The 22,230-nt window shown below is 44.5% G+C and overlaps 2 protein-coding genes across 4 annotated transcripts; one reads left to right on the top strand and one right to left on the bottom strand.

Annotated features, from left to right (window-relative positions):
• The first annotated feature begins 4,051 nt into the window (after positions 1-4,051).
• LOC119276468 lies at positions 4,052-17,199 on the top strand. Of its 3 annotated transcripts, none has more exons than XR_005136630.1 (11): positions 4,052-4,538; positions 9,527-9,570; positions 9,890-10,013; positions 10,094-10,172; positions 10,264-10,904; positions 11,712-11,991; positions 12,066-12,336; positions 14,978-15,130; positions 15,602-16,087; positions 16,200-16,735; positions 16,824-17,199. XR_005136630.1 is itself a non-coding variant. In XM_037557523.1 (11 exons), the coding sequence occupies exons 1-11, from the start codon at positions 4,361-4,363 to the stop codon at positions 16,479-16,481; spliced, it is 2,469 nt and encodes an 822-aa protein (XP_037413420.1). In that variant the 5' UTR covers positions 4,052-4,360; the 3' UTR covers positions 16,482-16,794. The 3 variants fall into 3 exon arrangements, 2 of the variants coding, with proteins under 2 accessions (XP_037413420.1, XP_037413419.1); XM_037557523.1 differs by lacking the exon at positions 16,824-17,199 and having other exon boundaries at positions 12,066-12,133; positions 12,203-12,336; positions 16,200-16,794; XM_037557522.1 differs by lacking the exon at positions 16,824-17,199 and having other exon boundaries at positions 16,200-16,794.
• A 1,652-nt stretch (positions 17,200-18,851) lies between these two features.
• Positions 18,852-21,966, bottom strand: LOC119279572. Its single transcript, XM_037560773.1, has 6 exons — positions 21,658-21,966; positions 21,491-21,533; positions 20,847-20,932; positions 20,645-20,768; positions 19,951-20,019; positions 18,852-19,208 (listed from the first exon to the last, which is right to left on the bottom strand). Exons 1-6 carry the CDS (start codon positions 21,964-21,966, stop codon positions 19,111-19,113), a joined length of 729 nt encoding a protein of 242 aa, XP_037416670.1. The 3' UTR covers positions 18,852-19,110.
• Positions 21,967-22,230: the final 264 nt, after the last annotated feature.

The following is a 22,230-nucleotide window of genomic DNA, read 5'->3' as shown; positions in this document are numbered from 1 at the left end:
TGATTTCTGCCCTGATTTTCGTTTTAGTTTATCTTTTCGCTTGTTTATCAGAATTAGGCGATTCAAGCGCCTAGAGTTTCGTCTCGAAGCCCTCTTTCTGTTTAACCAATTTAAACAAGTTTTCGCTACTGTAAAATTTGACTTAAGTCCAGATTAGTAAACGGAGCTTGTTTCTTTCGCAGTTTGACTTTTGTTGTTTCGTTTGATTTTATTCTTTTTGCAAACTGGAGTTCTTAAGTTGAACTTTCTGGTTAGATCTTTTATTTGAGTTTAACCCGTGCTTCTAGTTGAGTGCTTATTATATGCTTGTTTGTTTGTGATAGAGTACCCGGAGTGCAAAGCGTGCTACTACGAGTCTCTAGGTTTCACGGATCATCAACAAGGCAAGTAACACTTTGATCATACCTCTTTACTACCCAGTTTTATTGCATTAGATCAATCCTCAAACAAATGCATGGTTAGGATCTAATTAATATGTGGGTTTTAGGAAGTAGATGAGGTAGTACCTATTGTCCTGTTTATTATCAAACCTTTGGGAGTTACTTCTACGTTGCTTATATTGCTATGCTATGCTTGTAGACGTGGATTGGGTGAGTGTATCCATGAAGATGTGAGTATTGTTATTTAATGGTTAACTTAAGGTGGCTACTTTAATACACATCTGGGTGGATTGAGGCACCTGGGGAACCTAGTGTTGCCTTTTTTTTGGAAATCCCGAGGTACCGTGTGATTTTCCTATGGACTGCCACCCGGTCTCAAAGGGATCATAAGATTATTCATGCTAGAAACTTCCATGTGCAGCCACAAGCTATTATGGGCTCTAGCATAGCTGAGTATGTTGCAAGACCTCTTTCAGTGGTGGGCTAGCAGATATAGGGGAAAAGTGTGCAAACCTCTGTAGAGTGTACAAACTAATCATGGTTAGCCGTGTCCCCGGTTATGGACGTTTTGAGTATCTAGTTCTTGGATTATCATGTGGATCTCATCACTCTTCATTTAATTTGATTGGGTTTAATGATGATGCTTTATTGGGATTGAGTTGGGTGAACCTTCTCAATGTTTAACAACCACTATGATAGTTAAACAAAATTTACTTCTTTGTTGTAGGGAAAAATTGGCTTTATGCAAAATTGTAGCCATAGAGCTTTCCACCAGCCATATATGCATGTAGTGATAGCATTATTCTATTCATTACTCTCTTGTGTTACATTGCCAGCATATTCCATGTGTTGACCCGTTTCGGGCTACAACGTTCATATTGCAGACTTTTCAGATGACGAGTAAGGTGTCTTAGGGCGTGATCTTTCACTCAGTGATGCCGTTGGAGTTGATGGACTCACTTTATCTTCCAAGCCTTCCGCTGTTATCGTATTTAGATGGCCTTAAGCCATATTTATTGTAATAAGTTTTCTTTTGAGACACTCGATGTAATAAGTGTGTGATTGCTACTCTGTTATAAATCCTTCAAGTATTATGCGTGTCAGCATTACCGATCCAGGGATGACACTAATGCACAGAGGTCAGACTGTTTGAGGTCTGGTCGCTACATGTTTCTTATAAATTTAGTGGCTTAGGCTATCCTAATCTACTCTATGACATGGTTTAAGCTTCCGCGAGGATTGTGCAAGAACATTAATTCCATTATTTAGAAGTTTCGGTGGGGGTGTAAAGGCATCTCCAACGCTGACCCGCAAACCCTCGCGTGAGTCCGGGCCGCGTTGTCCGGACCATGGAAGCCATCCAACACGGTCCTGTATCGGTTCGGATGCGTTTTCTCCCGCAAATCGGAGACAAATGTGTGTGTGTGGGGGGGGGTGCGGGAGTCCGGACACCCGAAACATCGCTTTCTACCTCTGGCCCATCCGAAAGGAAGGCGAAACACGTGCTTTCTGTAGCATCCCGTGCCATTTCCACACCAAAATCCCCCACTCTCTTCTTCCATTCCCCGCCGCTCTCCGCCCAATTCCCGCTCTTTTCTCCCACCCTTTTTTTCCCTGTTGCGATGTCGCCACCTCTCACAGCCCGAAGCTCGATTTCGACGATGGAGCGGGCAACTATGACAGAGGAGGAGCCGCCGGCCAGCCCGCATGGCGTTGGATGGCGTCTTCCTCATCTGTGTTCGCGGACGGATGCGGAAGAAAATTCATGGGTCGCCGTTGGAGATGCCCTAAGCAAGGATAGCGCAAGTTAGCTTGGGTCTCATGGAAAGTAATGACAAGACCAAAGTATCTAGCTAGGTTGCCTTGGCTTTAGAGACAGTGGCGGAGCCAGGATTGGCCGACGCCCCAGGCGAGAAACGGGTAAAAAAATAACGCCCCCCGCCCCTGAAAAATTCTGTTTCAAAGCATATAAAAGTCAAGCAGGGGGCGATGACGGCGACGTGTCTTCGGCTCGCTTCTGTGCTTGTAGTCGTTGCTAGGTAGTTTATGAACTTGGATATAATTTTTATTATATCTGGTGTTCGTTTTATTGACATGATTGAAGATGAATAGATCCAAACATTTCCCCAAAAAAGTATAAATTTTGAATTGCAAATCGGTGTATTCAGGATTTGTTTTAACTTAGCTGGTTTAATAACAAATGCAAAATGTGAATTACTAAACCGGATTCCACATTTATGTTCTCTTCAGAACTACAAAACTAAGGAATACAATATGAAAAGGGAAAAGCATTAAGAATTAAAGATCTTTTCTCAATCAAGCATCAGACAGGGGCAACTAGCAAGAGAAATTCGCCGCAAAAGAAAACTAGCAAGAAAAATTAGGATTTGGAGACAGTGGCTAGCAAGAGAAATCTCTTCATCAACTAGCCTAACACGGGCTACGTATGCTACGTCAAAAGATCTTCCTTTTCTGGTAAAAAAAGACTCTCCTACACTACGTACCAGCTACAGAGGCCCTTCTGTCTTTCTTGTTTTCGTTCACTTTTTTGTTATTGGGCTGGCCAATGGCCAGCAACAGGGGTATGAAGTGGGCTGCGTCCCAGACCAGTTTTTTTCCTCTAGGCTGGGAAATTTGTCACGCCCCAGGCCATTGCCTGGGCTGCCTGGGGCCCAGATCCGCCCATGTTTAGAGACATTAAACTTTTCAATCTTTGTTGGGAAGACAGGCTGAAGACTATTGCAGATATAGTTTCCCTATCAAAATGCACTACAGAAAATATCAAAAGATCAACGCAAAATTTCTAACAATTTTTTCCTATGCACAAAATTTCAAAAGTTGTTGCAATTAGAAGGCAGCCAGTACGAAAAACCTTTTTTCTCTCCGGGGAAACATGGAAATAGCCTGCCTAAAGGAGGGAGAAGGAATCTAACCAAATTTGGAAAAGTACCCAACTAACTTGCCGGGCATGTACAATGCATAGCCTCAAGGTGATGCCTCGCATGCCATGTAGGATCGGGTATGACGTAAAGTAGGTTCGGATAGAGAAGCGGGATCCTTTTCAGCAGGCGGGTGCTTGAAGAGAAAAAGTGTGGTCCGGTGATAAAAGCTAAAAAGGTTGGAGTGAAAAGTAGAGATGCATGTGTAATAGAGTCATTATTTTCTATTTCTTAATGAGGCCCATTAGTGGTAGCTTGCATTGGGGAGAAAAAATAAATGTAGGTGGCTCAAATTACTTTTTATCATGAGGCATATGTATCCATTGCCGTAAGGGGGCGTGCAGATCTACTCTTACTGCCCTGCAAAATTCTTTCTCGTAAAAATGCCCCCAAAACGGAAAGGGGGAATCTTACTGACTGCCCTCGTCCTGTACCCGAAAAGAGCCCAAATGTTTCGTCAGTTTCGTACGCATATCTGACACTGACAATGCGGGCCGATCATCATCTGCTCAGGGATAACCCTGCATCCACGCTAGTCACACGGTTGGGCGACGCGTAGGGACACCGACAATGTTGCCCCACATGCTAGCCTCGGGGGCGTGCAGAGGCTGCACGCGCCCTCCTAGACGCAGAGGCTGCACGCGGGCCCCATCGAGATGTGTCCCGGCCTGTCAGCTTTAGATATTCATTCGCACCTCCCATCATCCACATCTCCGCGACAAGTGTACGCGGCGACGGATAGAGATTAGGGAGGAGGGAGCAGAGGTTAGGCGCGGACAGAAGTGGGAAATTAGATTTTAACCCCATTTCTTCCTCCGCATCGCATCGCATCGAGCTATATAAAGGTAGGCGAGGGGGAAGCGCGGAGGGAGGGTTTTGGAATTTGGCCGCCGTTAACCGCGCGTGAGCTGAGAACCGAGACCCAGCGGAAGCGGAGGAGGCGCTGCTGCTGCTGCGAGCCCGGCTCTCTAACACACACACACAGCGGAAGCGGAAGCGGAGGAGGAGGAGCTGTTTTGGCGGCGGTTCCCGGCGGCGAGGATGAGCGGCGGAGGAGGGGGAGGGAGGGGGCCGGCGGCGGGACCTGTGCCGGCGTCCGCGAGGAAGCTGGTGCAGGGGCTCAAGGAGATCGTGAGCCGCTCCGACTCAGAGATCTACGCGGCGCTGCGCGACTGCGGCATGGACCCTGACGAGGCGGTCAGCCGCCTCCTCTCCCAAGGTCCCATCTACTCTGCAGCACCCCGCTCCCCCACTTTCCCTGCACCCCTTAAGGTCTTTGCTCAAGTTTTGGCTGCGTTGGTTAGCCTTTGGGCTGTGTTTGTGGCCAATGGATTGGAACAAACGTGCCCGTTTCATTCCACCTCAGGGATTTATGCTGATTTGGTACTGTGCTGATGGAGTCCCCGGTCCAGGGCTGTTGCGAAGATTTGTTCCTCTGTAGAGTTTTTCTTTTTTGCATCTATTAGGCCTCTTGTTTAGGATGGGGTTGTACGTTATTTGCTCGTTTTCTTTTTGTGCTATTTTTAGTGGCGTTTTTATATTTCCGAGTACGTCAGCATTAACCTAACCTTCTGGTTTTGATGAGAGGAGCAGTAGCACATGACAATTTTTTCTTGTCACAAGGCTCTGTTTCTTGTGTTTGACAGTGTATGAAATAATTTTTTGAACATGGGACTAGCCTGCGGCTGTTGAATTATGCGATGCTGAAATGTAGAATATAGTTAGTTAAGGGATACTTACTTATTCAAGCAAGATTTTGCTGTTGCATCCAAAAGTAGAAGTCTGTCAATAGCTATAATGCCCCCAAAGAGAAACAATTAAGGGCTTTTGAAAAGCCAAGCGCAGCCTACCTTGATGGGGAGAAACGTAGTTGACCCTTTAGGGTAAGGGAAGGAAAAGATGAAAAAGCAAAGCCTTCGATCAAATGCCATGGAGGACCCAAAACCTAGGTTGGTTTTGGATCGTAAGTTCCTTCATCATATCCAAGTTGTATTGAACTGGATTTAGGGCCTAACTATCTAAGTCTGTGTTTTATTAGCAATTGAAGATAAGAGGATATGGTATCAAGAATGGGTCGATAACATCAGAGATGTTCTTCAACGACGACAGTCCTAAAAAGTTGGATTCTTCAATTTGAATTTGCAAATGATCAAAGTGATGTGGTTTTGTCCCTTTGATAGTTTTTGTTCCTTCCATGGTGTGTGCTGTGCAGAATTTAGATGAACTTGGCTTGGTTTTATTTTGGAACGAGGCTCAATGTAGATCTGTTTCACGGGGGACAAAAACCAAATGGAGGGGACAAAAGGCAAAGGAGGTGGAGGATACCGGCTTCAACTTGTGGTACATAGGACAATTACAAACAAAAATGTAGTAGGCACCTTGATCAACAAGAGTATGGAGTGGTAGACGTCAAGAGGCAAGGGGACCAGATTATCCTGGGTCAAGCTGGTAGTTGGGGACTTGGTTCACAATGTTATCAGCGTGTATCCCCCGCAAGTAGGCCACAATGAGAGCACCAAGAGGGAGTTCTGGGAAGGCCCGGAGGACATGGTTAGGAGTGTACCTATTGACGAGAAGCTCTTCATAGGAGGAGATCTCAATGGCCACGTGGGTATATCTAACATAGGTTTCAAAGGGTTGCATGGGGACTTTGGCTATGACATCAAGAATCAAGAAGGAGAAGATGTCTTAAGCTTTGCTCTAGCCAGCGACATGATTGTAGCTAACACCTCTTTAAAAGAGGGAATCCGGTCCCCCTCCCCTCCCTGGCTGCTCCAGCGAGCGCCGCTGGGGGGAAACCCTAGCCCGCGGGGCTCGGCCCCGTCCTCGCTTCTCCCTCCCCTTGCCGCCGCCCCAGCGTGCTGGCGGGCAAAGCCCGGCCAGCTCGGGCGGCGGCGGGGCCTCTTCCTCCCCCGCACGGCGATGGCGCGGGCCATCCTTGTTGGGCGGCGGTGCGACGCTGGCTCAGGGCGCGGCGGCGCGGCGACGACGGTTGGCGACGAGGGCTTGGCCCTGCTCCCGGCGGCGGCGGCGTTTGGGCGTGGCCCAGATCTGTCGCGGCTGCGGCTCAGGTGACCTGGGCCCTTGTGGTGGCGGGGCTCTGGCTCGCCGCAGGTGGTGGCTTGCTCCGGTGGCCGCCCTGCTGCGGCGCTCCCTGGTGGTGGTGGACCTGCCGGCCCCCGGCCGATCCGGCGATGGCAGGTGCCATGGGCTGTGCTCGGCGTGGATGTGGGCTGCCACGGCGTGGTGGTGGCTCACGGCGGTGGTTGGGACGTTTCACTGCGGCGGCTGGACTTCTTCGGCGTCGGCCCGTCGATGAGCGCCTCCGTTGACCTTCGATTCCTCTCCTCGTCGTTCGGGCACTACCTTCATCAAAGGGTTGGCCCTCTCCCGGTTGCGGTCCATCGCTCGTCTCGCGCCCGGCAGCAGGACCGACTCGTCTCGCGCCCGACAGTAGGACCGGACTCGTCTCGCGCCGGCAGCAGGACCGTCTCGTCTCGCCCCGGCAGCAGGACCGGACTCGTATCGCGCGCAGCAGGACCGAGCTCGTCTCGCGCCCGGCAGCAGGACGAGCCGATGGAGGCTAGTTTTGGCCGGCCTAGTGGGTCTTAGCATTGGGGGCAGCTCCGGAGTGCTAAAGGCGGGGCCTTTCCACTCATCTCTTTGGTTGGGGTAGCGATGGGTGGCAGGTGAGGTGGCGTTGAGGTCTTGGATGCCCGGGGCGGCGGCCCTGATGGTGGTATCGCGGTGCTCATGAGCAGAGCCCGTGGCTTGGTGCTGCCCGGTGACCATGGTCGTGTGGGCGGCATGGTCGCCGGGGTGTGGCGTCCGGTGGCGGTGAATTTTGGCCGGGGTGAAAACCTGTTCTTTCTTCGGACAGACTGGCGGCGGCGAAACTCGTTCCCTTCTTGAAGGCGTCGTCGCGACCATCATTGCCCGTCGTGTTGCTCCAGGGGAAACTCTGACCCTCGGGTCGGGTGGTGGCGGCGCTCCGGTGTCGTTTCCTTCCTGAAGGCGCCGCCTTGGAGCCCACGGTTCGTCGTATGCGACTTCATCTCTTCGCAGTGGCGTGTTCACGGTCGAGGCCCCGGCTTCTCTTGTAGTGCTTGGGGTGGTGTCGATGCGCTCAGCGCCTATGTATCTTGCCTTGGGTGTGTGCGTGTGTTGTGGTGGCGTGCGTTTGTATCGGTGTGTTGTTGGTCATTGCTTTATATATAAAGCGGGGCGAAAGCCTTTTTCGGTAAAGAGGGAATCCCATCTAGTGACTTTTAGTAGTGCTCAACACTCTAGCCAGATTGATTTTGTCCTCTCAAGAAGAGAAGACATGCATGCTTGCATAGATTGTAAGGTGATACCTGGAGAGTGTTGTCCCTCAACATAAGCTTCTGGGAGGCTGACTTTTGCTTTCAGATTTGTGTGCAGTGGGATAAGCGCGCTAAAATCGCTAGAACGAAGTGGTGGAAGCTGGTGGAGACAACTAAGGCTTTCAAGGAGAGGGTTATTAAGGAGGGCCCCTGGGACTGGGAGAAGAGGGTGATGCAAACAATATGTGGATGAAGATGCGACTTGCATTCTTAAGGGGGCTTTAGAGGAGTTTGGGGTGACTAGGGGAGAGTAGAAGTGAATCTCCTACACTTGGATAGGAGTGCAAACAAGATAGAGAAGTACAAGGTGACAAAGAAGGCCGCAAAGTGAGCTGTGAGTGAAGTAAGGGGTCGGGCGTATGACGACCTCTACTAGTGCTTAGACACGAAGGAAGGCGAAAGGGACATCTATAAGATGGCCAAGATCCGAGAGAGGAAGATGAGGGATGTCAACCAAGTCAAATGCATAAAAAACGAAGCAGATCAACTCCCGGTGAAGAATCAAGCATAGACGGCAGGAGTACTTTGACAAGTTGTTCAATGGTGAGAACGAGAGCTCTATCATTGAGCTGGACGACTCCTTTGATGATACCAGAAGGCATTTTGTGCGACGAATCCAGGAGTCTGAGGTTAGGAAGGTTTTAAAAAGGATGAAAGGAGGCAAGGCAATGGGCCTTGATTGTATCCCCATTGAGGTGTGGAGAGGCCTCAGAGGCATAGCGATAGTATGACTAACTAAGCTTTTCAACTCACTTTTCGGGCAAACAAGATGCCAGAAGAATGGAGGCGTAGTATATTAGTACCAATCTTCAAGAACAAGTGGGATGTTCAAAGTTGTACTAATTACCATGGAATTAAGCTGATGAGCCATACAATGGAGCTATGGGGAGAGAGCCATTGAGCACCACTTAAGAGGAATGACAAGTGTGACCAAAAATCAAATTGGTTTCATGCCCGGGAGGTCGACAATGGAAGCCATTTTCTTCGTGCAACTTATGGAGAGATACATGGAGCAAAAGAAGGACCTGCATATGGTTGCATATGGTGTTCATTGACTTGGAGAAGGCCTACGATAAGATACCGTGAATGTCATGTGGTGGGCCTTGGAGAAACACGAAGTTCCAACAAAGTACATTTCCCTCATCAAGGACATCTACGATAATATTCTGACAAGTGTTCGAACAAGTGATGGCGACACTGATGACTTTCTGATTAAAATAGAACTGCACCAAGGGTCAGCTTTGAGCCCTTATCTTTTTGCCTTGATGATGGATGAGGTCACAAGGGATATACAAGATATCCCATGGTATATGCTCTTTGTGGATGATGTGGTGCTAGTCGATGGTAGTGAGACAAGGGTTAACAGAAAGTTAGAGCTGGAATCTTATTTAATTGAATGCTCGTAGTTGCCTATGTGATTTGGCACTTTTGTCCATTTGCATACCTTAAGATCACTACCACTTGTGTCTTACTTCCATTCAAGGAACTGGGACCTAATCCCTTAGTGGTTTGGTGCCTCCCATTTCAGTCTTGTTACACCAGCCCAATTGCTACCACAGAGTTTCTTTAATTTGTATCATCAACCTTTTATTAATCCAAAGATTATGACTGAACATTGTGGATATACTGGGTGAATAATTGCCTCGTCTATATTACTGTTTGAATTACATGACCATCTTTCTTTGATTTACCTGACATGTTTCGGATGATTTGGGGATGCAGATCTTGCAATTCAACAGGAAGTTCTAATACTAACAGCAGTTTGAGATTGATCTGATGTTATTTCATACTCCCAGTAGTCCTCTTATGTAAAGCATCTCACAGATTTTCTATCTTTTTCCAGATACTTTTCAAGAGGTAAAGAACAAGCGCGACAAGAAAAAGGAGGTCAGTTGATTATGATACTCAACTTGTATCTGTGCCACTTTGCATACTTGTAGCTAATATTATTTTTAGTAGGGTCTTCCAGCTCTTCAAAATGAAAAGAAGGCTTGTATCTAATCTACTATTGACCATATAATTTTAGTTCTAGGATGAATGAAAGCAATAATAATTTGTCAATATATCAGCCATTTAATTTGTTCACTGTTGGTAAATTTTTGTGTTAGAAAGTTTAAATATCCAACTAATTTCCTAATTATTGATTTACTATGCCATGCTTTAGTCTTGAGAACTTACATCAAGAATGTATTGAAATTTCACACAGGTGAATAAAGGTACACCTGAGCCAAGATCCCGAGGAGCAAATAACTCAAACAGTCGTGCTGCTAGAGTTGGCACAGATCGTACTAACCGAAGCAGTTCAGTTCAGTCTGTATCCGGCGGAGTTGGTAAGATAAAATAATGTTTGTATCCATGAGTTTTCACATTTTCTATAATCTTTTTCTCATGTTCATTTCAATCCTACTAGATAACGTGGCTTCAAGGTCATCGATATTGGGACCTGGTGTTCCATCAACCAATTCCACTCAGAAGCCAACAGTTCCGAGGTAATGAAGGCTGAAGATGTAGAAGTTTCTGCTGGTCTAATTGTGTTTTATTTATTATTGTTAACTGACATTTTTGCTTTCTATGTTGCAGTTCCTTTGCAAACAAGGACGTGGTTTCTGATGGATTATGCGGAGCATCACAATCATCGTCAGGATTTCAGCAGAATTGGTGTGGGGTGCCTGGTCAGATGTCAATGGCTGATATAGTTAAAATGGGCAGACCTCAAGGAAGGTCTTCTAGCAAGTCTATGGCTACGGCAGACAAAGCATTTGCTGGTCAAAACCCATCTTTGTCAAATGAAACCAACCATAACACGAAACAATCCGCAAGCAGAGTCGCCCCGACAACATTTGACCAAGGATTTCCAGCTCTTCCAGATCCCATTCCTCAAGTTATAAATTCAAATCACACTTCGGCAGACAGCCACCAAACACATGAAAGTGTTTGGTTTCCACAGGATGGACCACCATCACAAAGTCAATTCACAGCCCCTGAGCCATCTGGTGGCCCATTATCATTTGTGGCATCATTGGAGTCATCAGTGCTGGTTGCTGATGCCGTTAACTTGCATGAGAAGTCTCACACAGAAGATAACACTTCAATTGTAAAGCAGACAGCAATACCTTCTGAGAGACACTTGGAAGTTCTTCACGACCAAGTTCGATTCGGTGATGAATTGTTGCAGAACTCAAGTACATACCAATCTCAAATGCATTCATTTGCCGATGAAGGTTAGTATAGATCTCAAATCGCAAATCTTGTGACCAATGGAACTTCTTTTTCTGGTTATGCATCTTAAAAGTCAATTATCAATGTGTTCTATTTTTTATGTCACAAAGTAGATGCTTATACTTTTTGGAGGCTGGATAATAAATAGAATGATCTTTGTATTTCTTTGTGAGAAAACACTGTTCTGTTATCTGATAGGTGATAGCTGTCCTTGGGGAGGTTGAAACGTTCCTCCAACTGGCTAGTCTTATGTTTGGGCGTTTGGCACCCCCACCCCTGACCAGCCAACCACCTTACGTACGTTGAGCATCAAGTGCATATTTCTGTTGTAGTAAGACATCACATAAACATGGATCAGGCATACTGTCTAGTGGCTCCCAGGGATGTCATTCAATATTTAATGGCATTGCCTTCGCATAGAAAAACGAAAACCAGTCATCCACTCATTGCTCAGTTTTGCACTTTCCGTTTGCCCTTTGATGCTGTAAAGTGACACATGTTCATGGAGGCTGTGGTGGTTGCAGTTTTGCAAAACTGCTATGCATGGAGATTGCCTTACTGGCTTATTATTTGTTCCGCTCGGCTGGCCCGGTCGCCCTACGCTACTGGCGCTTCCAAAGGCGAAGCTCTCGTCTCTTTATGTGCTATCGATACAAGTGAAAATATTGTTTAGTCCTTTTTTTCTATGTTCATTCACTAACAATCTTTTCTTTGTATATGCTATGTCCTTATTGCCTTAAACACTGTTCTTTTATACTTATAACATATATAATTACTAATAAGGAATCTGATGACGCAATCGTTTGCAGTTGAGGTTTCCAACGTTGATGTGGACTCAGCTGCAACGAACTTTCAGCATCTAAGCTTGCAAAACGAAGATCTAGCAGCAGCTAATTCTGCTGATGATAATCCAGCGGTTATAATCCCCGATCATCTACAACTTGAAAATACAGACTGCGCACATCTGAGCTTTGGTAGTTTTGAATCTGGTGCCTTCTCTGGGTTGCTTCCATCCAAGGTCCCTAAATATAGTGTGGAAGAGGTGCCCAACTCAGATGAAACTCCAGCAGTTGATCAAATAGATGTCAGGTGCAAACTAATTTCCTGCTATGTTCCTACTCATGACACAAAATGCATCTTGTCTTATGGCACCTTTCTTACAGGAATCAAGATTATTATGACAATGGTGCTCTACAGTCATCAGCAAATGAGGATGTTGAAACCAGAATAGGTACCAACATTGAGAATACTGATGTCCCTTCAGTTTCGCAGCCTGATATACTGATGCAAGGTGCTCTAGATGTGTCTGGTCTTCAGTATAACCCGCCATCAGTTTCGGATCATGTGTATCCGAACACAACACAGCCAAGTATAATGGAGAGCCAACAAGGAAACGCTCAAGCACAACATCTTTCCCATTTTTCAAGCTTGCTGGTATAGTTGTCTTCTTCCAGATATGGGATCACATATATAGTGGGTAGTTTGATTCTTAAGGGAAACCAATAAAACTTATCTTTCCATCACGAACATAGTGGGTAGTTTCATTCTGAAGGGAAACCAATAAAACTTATCTTTTCATCATATGTTTAGCACCTGAACTTTTGATTTATCACCTTGATGACAGCATAGGCACCGTGTGGGAGTCTGGGACTAATATAAGACTTTCATGACGTTGGGACTTGCTGAAGCATTAGAACTGCATGTTTAGCTTGTTATTGAGGTTTGTTAGAGTACATATGTAAGCTGTAACTGTTACAAAAGGGTCTTTGTTATTCCTGGACAAATGAGCTACATATAAGGTTGGTTTGTAGCTTCGGCATGAAAAACATGCAGTGCATTTAGAACTGCATAAGCATAACAATTAATGTGAATCATAGACCATACTAATATATAATCTAAAAAAGCTAGATTGGTTTCAAGTTGTTACACGTTTATTGATGTAAGGTTAGCTTTATCTAGTACTGAAATGGTAGAGCCGCTGGATCACTTATGGGAAAGATACCTGTGCAAGAGTGGTTCTATTTTGTACGAGCCCGCAAGCACGAAGATCGTGCTGTTTTGGGCCGGGTTGCGAGAGGGACAACATCCTTTTCTCACTTGGGAAACCATTCTCTCTGCTACTCGTCCTCTTCTTCACCCCCAAATCATGGGAAGACAATTAATTGTCGCCTTCCTTCCTGTTTGCTACCTCTAGGTTCTGGCTCCAGCTCTATCGTGGCTGTGCTGTCATCCTGCAGTCCTGCTCTAGCTATACACACCTTAGATGTTACATGTGCACGTTCCTAGTTCCTACTGCAGTTTTCTTTGCTCTAGCAATATGGTGGCACACTAAGCGTATCGCTTGAGCTTAGTATTGGACGACCTTCTGTAGAATTTGCTCCTTGTCACAGTTGCTACTGGCCTTTAGTAGGTTGGGCGTGTTCACTTCTTCCATGAGCTGAACAATGCAGTTAGGTTTGTGGCAAGCACAGCTCCTATAGGATGAACTTGTCCCTCTCCACCTGTGCTCCATGTTGTATGTGGTGCCCCTCTTACAACGGCGATCTATTAGCTGTTGTGAAGACACAGATGCGAGTGCTTGATGAGAGCCTCTGGGGCTTGCCTTGGGGACATTGCCAGGGTTTACATTCTTTTCAAAATTTTAACTGAAACGTTCAAACTTTTGGTGATCCGAGGAATACCAATTTATTTGTCTCAAAATTGGAAGTCAAATCCATACCGAATTTAAAACTCACCAAAAATCATTAAAGCAAATTCCTGGGGTTATCTCTGATCATTTCGAGGGGACTGAAACCACATCATCGCTATAGTGCAGACTTGCCAGCAGGTGGGGTTACTCCAGATCATCCAGCAGTGCTTGGTCACCTTGTTCTGCAGACTCGCCGCCGCTCTCCTGAGAATCAGTTTGCAAGTGGCCTAAAATCCATCAATCGACAACCAAATTATCAAGAATTCAAGATATGTCATTCTCTTCTTTAGAGATCGATGCTTGTGCAAGAAATAATAATGCAGGGCCATGCGAATGAGTGATTTGAGATACCTTGCTGATGTTTGGAACAAGCAACATAGCCAAGCTTCTTCCTTCACTTCCACTCCGCCAGGAGGTTCTTGCACTATTGATATATACATACATTTGCAGATCTGTTAGTAGCGATGGCTCAAAGTAGGGGAGTGGCTCATCTGCCTTCTCTCTGGCATGCATCCTCGCCCAGATCAACGCTGCTCTAGTGCTTGACGAAGGGCCGAGCGAGCTCTTGATTGCACTCTGTGGGGTCAGTGAAGAACCAAAGAAGAGGATTTCGGTGTTGCGGCATGGATAACTGAGGGGATGGTGCTACATACGTACTCGAGTTAGTCTTTTAGGTTGACAATATTGTGAAGCTTGATTTGTTGGTTAATTACAATCAGATGTGAGCCCAGTTTGTTTTGCGAGGTTAGTAGGGCGTTGCACAGTGGAGAGATAGGAGTTGCGACACTGCGACCACCAACACCAACTTATAAATTAGCAAAAGATATATAATGATGTATTCCCTCCGTTCCAAAATAATTGAAGTTCTAGGATTGTCCTAAGTCGTATTTCATTAAGTTTGACCAAGTCTATATAAAAACACATCAACATGTACAAAACCAAATTTACTTCATTAAATTCATTATGAAATATATTTCATATTATATATATTTGATATTATAGATAGTTGCGGATTTCAAACTTTAAAAAGTTTGACTTAGAAAAATCATAGAACTTCAATTAATTTGGAACGGAGGGAGTAGAATATGTGCCTGCTTGGTGAATGGCCTAAAATGTTTATTTTTAGTCGCATGCTGCTCTGGTTATATTTATGTACTACTCCCTCTAGTGTAAAAAACGCTCTTATATTATGGGACAGAGGGAGTACTTTTTACCTTAATTGCTATGGTTCCTGGACAATGTGACTGTTAATATATGAAGGCGTCTGAAATTAAATCAGTCCTCTCAAACTCAGCAATGAATTTCTTACAGTGCTGAGTGGGATGGGATTGTATTTCTTTGTTGTATTGCCTTTCTCCTAATTTTCCTTCTGTTTTACACTTACAGGCACAGCAAGCTAACACTCTGCAAAGCAACTTCTTGGGGTCAAATCTTACCCAGCACCGGGATTTTGACTTTTCACCATTTTTATCAGCACAGTCAGCTATGAAATATAACCCAGCTGTGCCAACTACCAGTTACCCAATCTCCATGCAGGAGGTAATTACAATCTTTGCATTGTTTCCTCTTTTATGCTGGTGCGCTTGTTCTGAAGTAAGTCAGATGTAATAGTTTTAGTTCAGAAGTTTAGAAAGAAGTCATGCCCTTTATTTTGGGCAATGAATGTAGTAGTGTGCCAAGATGCATCTTTTCTGTGTGGAACTTATATCGATCATTTTGTGGAACTTATTTTGGACAATGAATGTAGTAGTGACTTCATAAAAAAAATTGGTAGGCATAAGCATAATATCTTCGTTGGTACCAAATTTGCAAGTGGAAGGTTCTCCTATATTGTTTTGGATGTTCTTCTAATCTTCTGCAATATGAAGGAGCAGCTCCAGTGTGAAATGATGAGAGGTGGTCAAGAAGAGAAAAGAGAAATAACACTATCATGGCGTGTATCATTAACATTTAGGTGCTGCTGTTTGAACTTCTGTTCTGAGTTTCAGTTTTTTCTGAATATTCTTGCAGAATTTAAACCAAGGGGGGTTCTCCAACACTCAATCTACACAAAATCCTCCCAGTACGAGCATTCCGTCAGGGCTACCTCAACCTCAGCAATTATCTTTACATCCATACTCTCAGCCAACTCTACCCCTGGGGCCTTTTGCCAGTTTAGTCGGCTATCCATACTTGCCTCAAAACTACTATGTACCACCAACAGCCTTCCAGCAAGCGTATTCAAGTAATGAACCTTTCCATCAATCTGGTGGTGGTGGTGCTGCTGTGCCTGGATCTGCTATGAAATACTCGATGCCGCAGTACAAGAGTGGCCTTCCTGTCATGAGCCCACCACAGCATTCATCAGCAGTCTCTGGTTATGGAGGCTTTGGCAGCTCAAGTAATATACCGAATTTTGGCCAAAACCAGAGTGCCTCCCCTGCCACGACTATGGGGATTGATGAAGCTTTAAGTTCACAGTTGAAAGAGGCCAGTCACTACATGGCCTTACAGCAGGTACAGGGTGCTACGTTCTTTCGTCTAGCTTCTGAAATTCTGGACTACTTTTTTTGTACCACTGAGGATTTGCTCATTTCATTCTGGGGTGTTCATCTGTGGCTCTTTTCAGAGTGACAACTCAGCGATGTGGCTTCATGGAGCTGCTGGTTCAAGAGCTGTTTCAGCTGTTCCACCTGGTAACTTTTATGGCTTCCAGGGCCAGAGCGCGCAGGGTGGCTTCCGCGAGGTGCAGCAGCCCTCTCAGTACGGTGGTCTTGGGTACCCGAGCTTTTACCAGTCGCAGAATGGTATGCAGCAGGAGCACCCGCAGAACCCTGCGGAGGGAAGCCTGAACAGCTCCCAGACTGCCCCGTCTCAGCCATCACACCAGATGTGGCAGCACAGCTACTAAGATGTAGGTCTGTGCTTCTGAAGAAGAAGCGTCTTCTAGGCTATCTGCGCACCTTGGCATCCTCCATGAAGCAAACAGACCAGCTGAGCTGCCTTCTTGAGCGCCAAGAAGGGGAGGTCGATGCGCTTCTATAGTTTCGAAGTATGTTGGTTTTCCTTTTTTCGCTCACTCTTCTTTCTCACTTGTTGTGTGCCTCGGGACTAGTTTCAGATCGTCGTGAGTTCTACTCGATAGTGAGCTGCTTTCTTGTAACAGTAAGACCTAACTCATCTAACAGGAGCTGCTTCTTATACCACTTTCTGTTGATGCCTCACTCATCTGCATTTTGCTGCCTCCTGCTAGTCTTGAGCTCATCTCCTGGGCGCTGGAGGCATCGGGATGATTATTGGTGATATTTTTGCATTTAAGGGATGTCTGGAAGGCAGCTTCGGCTTTGAAGATCAACTTTTTTTCATTGACTAAATCCTTTAACGTCATGGCCTCTGACGGACGTGAAATGCGCTCTTCGTGCAGAGTTTGAAGAAGTTAACCACATTTTATCTAGACTAGAGATGCTCTTTGCCAGATTTATGTGGAGTTGTGTCAGGTCGCTTCCCGATGCACTTGGACCCTTCCTGCGTTGCTATGTTTTCTTTCTTCTTCAGTGTTATGAACACAATTCTGGCTGAGCTGACTAGGGTTTGTGTACTTGTTTTTGTTGATGACGTCTTAATCTACAGCAGGGTATGACAGGCCAAGTTCGTAGACCCTTTTCTTCTTTTGTAACACCCCATTAAAGATAAGTAGATCAAAGCAGAGTGTTGCAATCATTTGTGGCCAGCTCCATCACGCGGGATGGCGCTGAACAAATCAACACAGTGCTATGAAGTAATTTATTTGTTGAAACCTTGTTTGTTCTTGCTGGGTTGTTTCTGTTTGGGCCTTGTTTGGGAGCACAGTGTTTCTAAAACCATAGTAACCCCAAACAAACACCCAAAACTATGTTTCTGTTTGGGCCTAGCAATGAACACCTCAGCATCAAAGTCTTTAAAACCATGGCTTAAGAAAAACCATGATATTCTCCTAAAACTTCACAAAATACCTTGGTGCCAATCGCAGGTAGTTTTTTCACGGGCAGAATACTTGTGTTAAGTTGTACTCCCTCTGTCCTATATTAAGTGTCAGTCAAATGGATGTATCTAGCACTGAAATACGTTTAGATTCATCTATCTCAGCGACACTTAATATGGGACGGAGGGAGTACTAGTTTTTCAGTTGCCGGGCTAATTGTGTTTGGTTGTAGTTTTTCGTGGGACATGCCCGTGCCTCGGCCGTGTGGTGAGAATTTAGACCTAGTTTGGCAACACAGTTTAGAAAAACTGTAGTAATTCAAAACCTCAGTTTTTCAATGTGTGGACAATGAATATTTCGGTTTCCAAAGACTATATTTTCTCTGTTTTGGCAAAACAGCCTATGCGTTTGGCAAGTGCTATTTTACCATAGTTTTGACTCATTGCATCAATCTCAACTACAATCAATTAGATGATCTGTGTAGAAACACCCGCCCAATGCAAACATCCATGCCATGCACGTCTCGAGTCATGTGTAATGGGCAGACAGCAACCAGATATAAGGAACCAGCCGCCGCCGCCGGTGGCCGTAGAAGAACTAATCATCAAACTAAAACACTAATAATCAGAAGATAGATTGAGCTTCGTTTAACGGTTATATACAACATATTGAGGAGTCAAAGGAGGCTGAGCGCTCCCCCAGTTTCTTTCGTCTCAGTCTAGGAAAAAGAGGTCGGGGCCTCTTTTTTAGATACAGCAAAAAAACTGCAGTATGAGAGATACCAGGGTATCCTAGACTGGAGTATTTGTTTCATCCAAATAAGTATTTTATACCAAAGTTTTTTAAGAAACCATAGTATTCTAGAAAAACTGCAAAAAATACTTTGCATCCAAACGCACCCTTAGCAGCACCGGGTCACACCGCTGTCTGACTTGTAGAGGTGAAAAACCAAGGAATAGAATAGTCATCTCGAAAACTTATTTCTCGACGAAGAAATCCGCGATTGTGGCTTTTTCACAGGCAGGAGCATCGCCAACAGCAGCCCTATAATAGGACATAACCGCTTTCTAGGGCTTTAGACAAAAAAAAAACATCTCCAACAGCTGCCCTAATTGCAAAAAAAAAAGAGGCAGCCCTTTCATTGGTAATAGGATGTATCAACAATGGTCTAGTTTACTTATGAAATTTAGTTAATTATAGGAGGATCTTTACTAGTTTTAGTGATATTTTTGGGTTACACCACAAAAGAATATGCTTCCACCTAACTTATGAAAAGCTACCACAATGCAAAAGGCTCAAATATTTTGGCGACACGATAGATGATCATATATCTATGCCATTGCATACATGACACCTTCAAACTACGGTATATATTCAGAAGATACAGACAAGTATTAGGATGATCCTAGATTCGCAACATCGGAGAAACGCATCGCCCAGAACGGATAGATCTCACCAAATGGTAAGTGGAATTCACATCGGAAGTACTCATTTTGGAACGGCATGTACAATCATCAGACTATAAAAGGGCATTTCTTGGCGTCTACACATTAAAAGTTATCTGCTTGATCTCCCAAATCTACTCCTGGGAAGTAGCCTTTTTCTTGCTCAAAAGGCCTTCTAGCTTGAGTTCATTGATCTTTGCAGCAAGGATGAAGTCATTATCTGTTAAACCTCCTGATACCACGATAAATAAATAATTATAAAAAAACATCTTGGTGAGTCCTTTATTTTGCTTGTGTTTTTTAGCACTGGTTCATGATGAATGAACCAGTTTTTTATGGCTCGTTCTTTTCATTTTAAGTTGATCAAATTTCACTATAAGAAATACGCATTTTTTATCATGACAACGCCTAACTGCCAATAGGCAGCAAGCACCTAAGTATCTATGAATTTTGCATGCTCAAAAGATTTTGAACCCGATATCATCAATACATTCATAACATCTAAAGTACCCGATATGATCAATACATTCATAACATCTAAAGTACTTTATCATGATATTAACAAAATTAACAACCATGGGAATAATCATTGAAGCATGAGCGGCAAATGTTTTGAACATGATCATTTGGCTTGCTGCTTAAAAGTTAGGTCATACATCATACCACTGTCAACCTGTCAGTGTTCCTAAAAAAGCAAATGAATAGCTAGTAAACCGTCCCTGTTCAGAATAATAATACTACGGCACAAAATTTGGTTTACTAGGTCCCAGGGATTTAATAATCTACTATAACAATGCTGCTACGTTTTTCTCAGAAATCAACATAGGTAGTTATTGATAAGATTCATTGTGAAAAGTAGTGAGGCGAGTACTCAAATTTTTAAAGAGAGATTTGACTAAAAGACAGTCCGTGAAATCCTAGAGTAAATGTGAAGTCAAAATAAATTAGCCAAAATAACCATATGAAACACTTACTGACTGAATGAGTCCAGACATCGATTTTCACATTGTTCCAACTGACGAGATGAAGATCTGGGTGGTGACCTGAGAAAGCATACCCGTTTAAACATACTTTGCCCAGATTGTTACTGAAGCGAACAAACAAGACATGCCAAGAAAATTGTTGGATTCTGAGTGTACTAAAAAAAATCATGACCAATTTCAGTAGCATTTTCCTTTAGAAATGTAAAATAAAATCTCTCATCACGCTAAATGGAATTGCAGCATGTAACTTGAACAAATACAACACATACGTAGCAAAGTTTGAACAAAAGTAGTTTGATTATCACAACCACGGATAAATAAGGGTAAATATATCTTCTGTAACCTTCAAGACATTCGTTGATAACATTTGTTTAGGAGGTCCCAGGTTTGGCGAGGGCTGGGTAGCTATGATGTATATTTATGTGGAATTCAGTTAAGAATGCAAACGATTAATATCACTGTGAAGAACTGAAGATACTGGGGTACTAAGCATATAATTATTAGCAGTACACATCGACTTGCTGCGGTATGTATGTGCCAATGATATTCTTAAATTCCATTATAATGAGGATTGAGGTCTGTAGGACAGGAAGTCAGTTGGACATTAGAAACTTTCCAACATTTTTTTTATTGAATTTGACAAATGGGACAATGTGAATATGTAGAACAGAGGAAAAGAAGAGACCTTCTTCCTCAGCAAGAGCAGCAACAAGCTGAAAGAACTCAAGCCCTTTTACAAAATTCTTCACCTTCCATGCTCTGTGTAATTTCAATATGTCACCTTCATTTTTCAGTTCCCAACCAGTCACCTGTTTTAAGGGGTCAATCAATGGAATAGCACAGGTCTTAATCAAGTTCTTCACTATAACAAAGTATGAGAAAGAAACCTGTTCAAGTGACTTTTTAGCAGAATCTTCTGACATGGCATGTAGATACTTTGAATTGCATGGGATACAACTCTTCTTTGATAATTCTGAAACAAATACAAATGCGTACTTATTTTTTAACAGGACTGTGGAATTATATTATTAGCGTCACATGCAGTCACAGCAGTATAGATTAACTAGACAAGCATTAATCAAGGGCAGGAAAAGGTGATCCTGACAGCTGATACAGATATTTTTCCTACTGAGAATCACAAAGTAAGGTGTTAGGACCCCAACTTAGTACAGCTTGATTGCGTTTTTTTTCTTTTGCAAAAAGATAAGTTTTCGTTTGTAAAATTAAATCATTGAGCCTCTGATGAATACATGAAAATACGAGATTGTTTCCGGTTTGCCCTCAATGCACTCTACTGAGGTTAATCCGCCTACATAATTCGTCTGAGTTCATGTTGTTCTAAATAATTGTGGAGTTCTGTCCTTCTGAATGCACACCTGGCCTCAAACTCAGAAGCGTGCATCAGAGATGGCATATAATATGACAAAAAAGATATAAATAAGCAGAGATGTAAATTTTGGTTAATGCACACAATCAGGAGCCGGGAGATCTAGGTCGAAAGAGATTTAAAACGAACGGGGCTGCAGCTCACCAACTTCAGCAGCGGCCTGCTCCCCCCTCACCTCCAGGTGCGCCTGCAATCATGGGCCACGGTGAGGCATACAAAACCTTGGTTTCTCCCCTCAGTTAGGGACGCCTCGAGATGGACGAAGCAAAGTGGAGGATAAATGGGGGCGAGTCTAGAGTTTGGTCTCGTACGACGGTGCGGGGCGACGAGGGCCACGAGGCGTAGAAGAGCGCGGCTCCACCGGCGGCGGTCATTGGCGCACGGGGCTGGATCCGGATGAACCCACGCAGCAGCAGACCTGCCATGTTGAGGCCTTTGAGGGCCAGCGGGGCTCGCGGTGAAGTGGCCGGAACTGACGGGAGCGGAGGAGGTGACAGGTCCGGCTCTTCACCGGCGCTGCGCGGCTTGCGGCGTCCAGTCGGCTGCGGCTGTGACCGCGGCGTCGGGACTGGGAGAGTAAATTGCCAAAAACCACCTTTTTCTCTCTCGAAAATACACATAGCATGCACATCATATATATTGAGAGAGAGAAAAATGGTACAAGAGCCCTCCACCGAGGGTGTTACAACACACCCGTCCACTTCACGCTAACACATAAACCTACGTCTCATTCGACACCCACATTTAAATCTACGAGAAGAAGAGATCTAAATCCGGTATTCTCAACAATCCCGCTGTCCTCCAAGCTCTACCCTTGACAAGAACCTTGTCTAGCAACCGCTGCAAAGGTGGCGACTCGTCGTAAAAAATAATACCGTTCCAGT

Source organism: Triticum dicoccoides, chromosome 3B, assembly GCF_002162155.2.
Source record: "Triticum dicoccoides isolate Atlit2015 ecotype Zavitan chromosome 3B, WEW_v2.0, whole genome shotgun sequence".
Classification (NCBI taxonomy): Eukaryota; Viridiplantae; Streptophyta; class Magnoliopsida; order Poales; family Poaceae; genus Triticum; species Triticum dicoccoides.
This window is presented reverse-complemented; position numbering and strand designations above follow the sequence as displayed.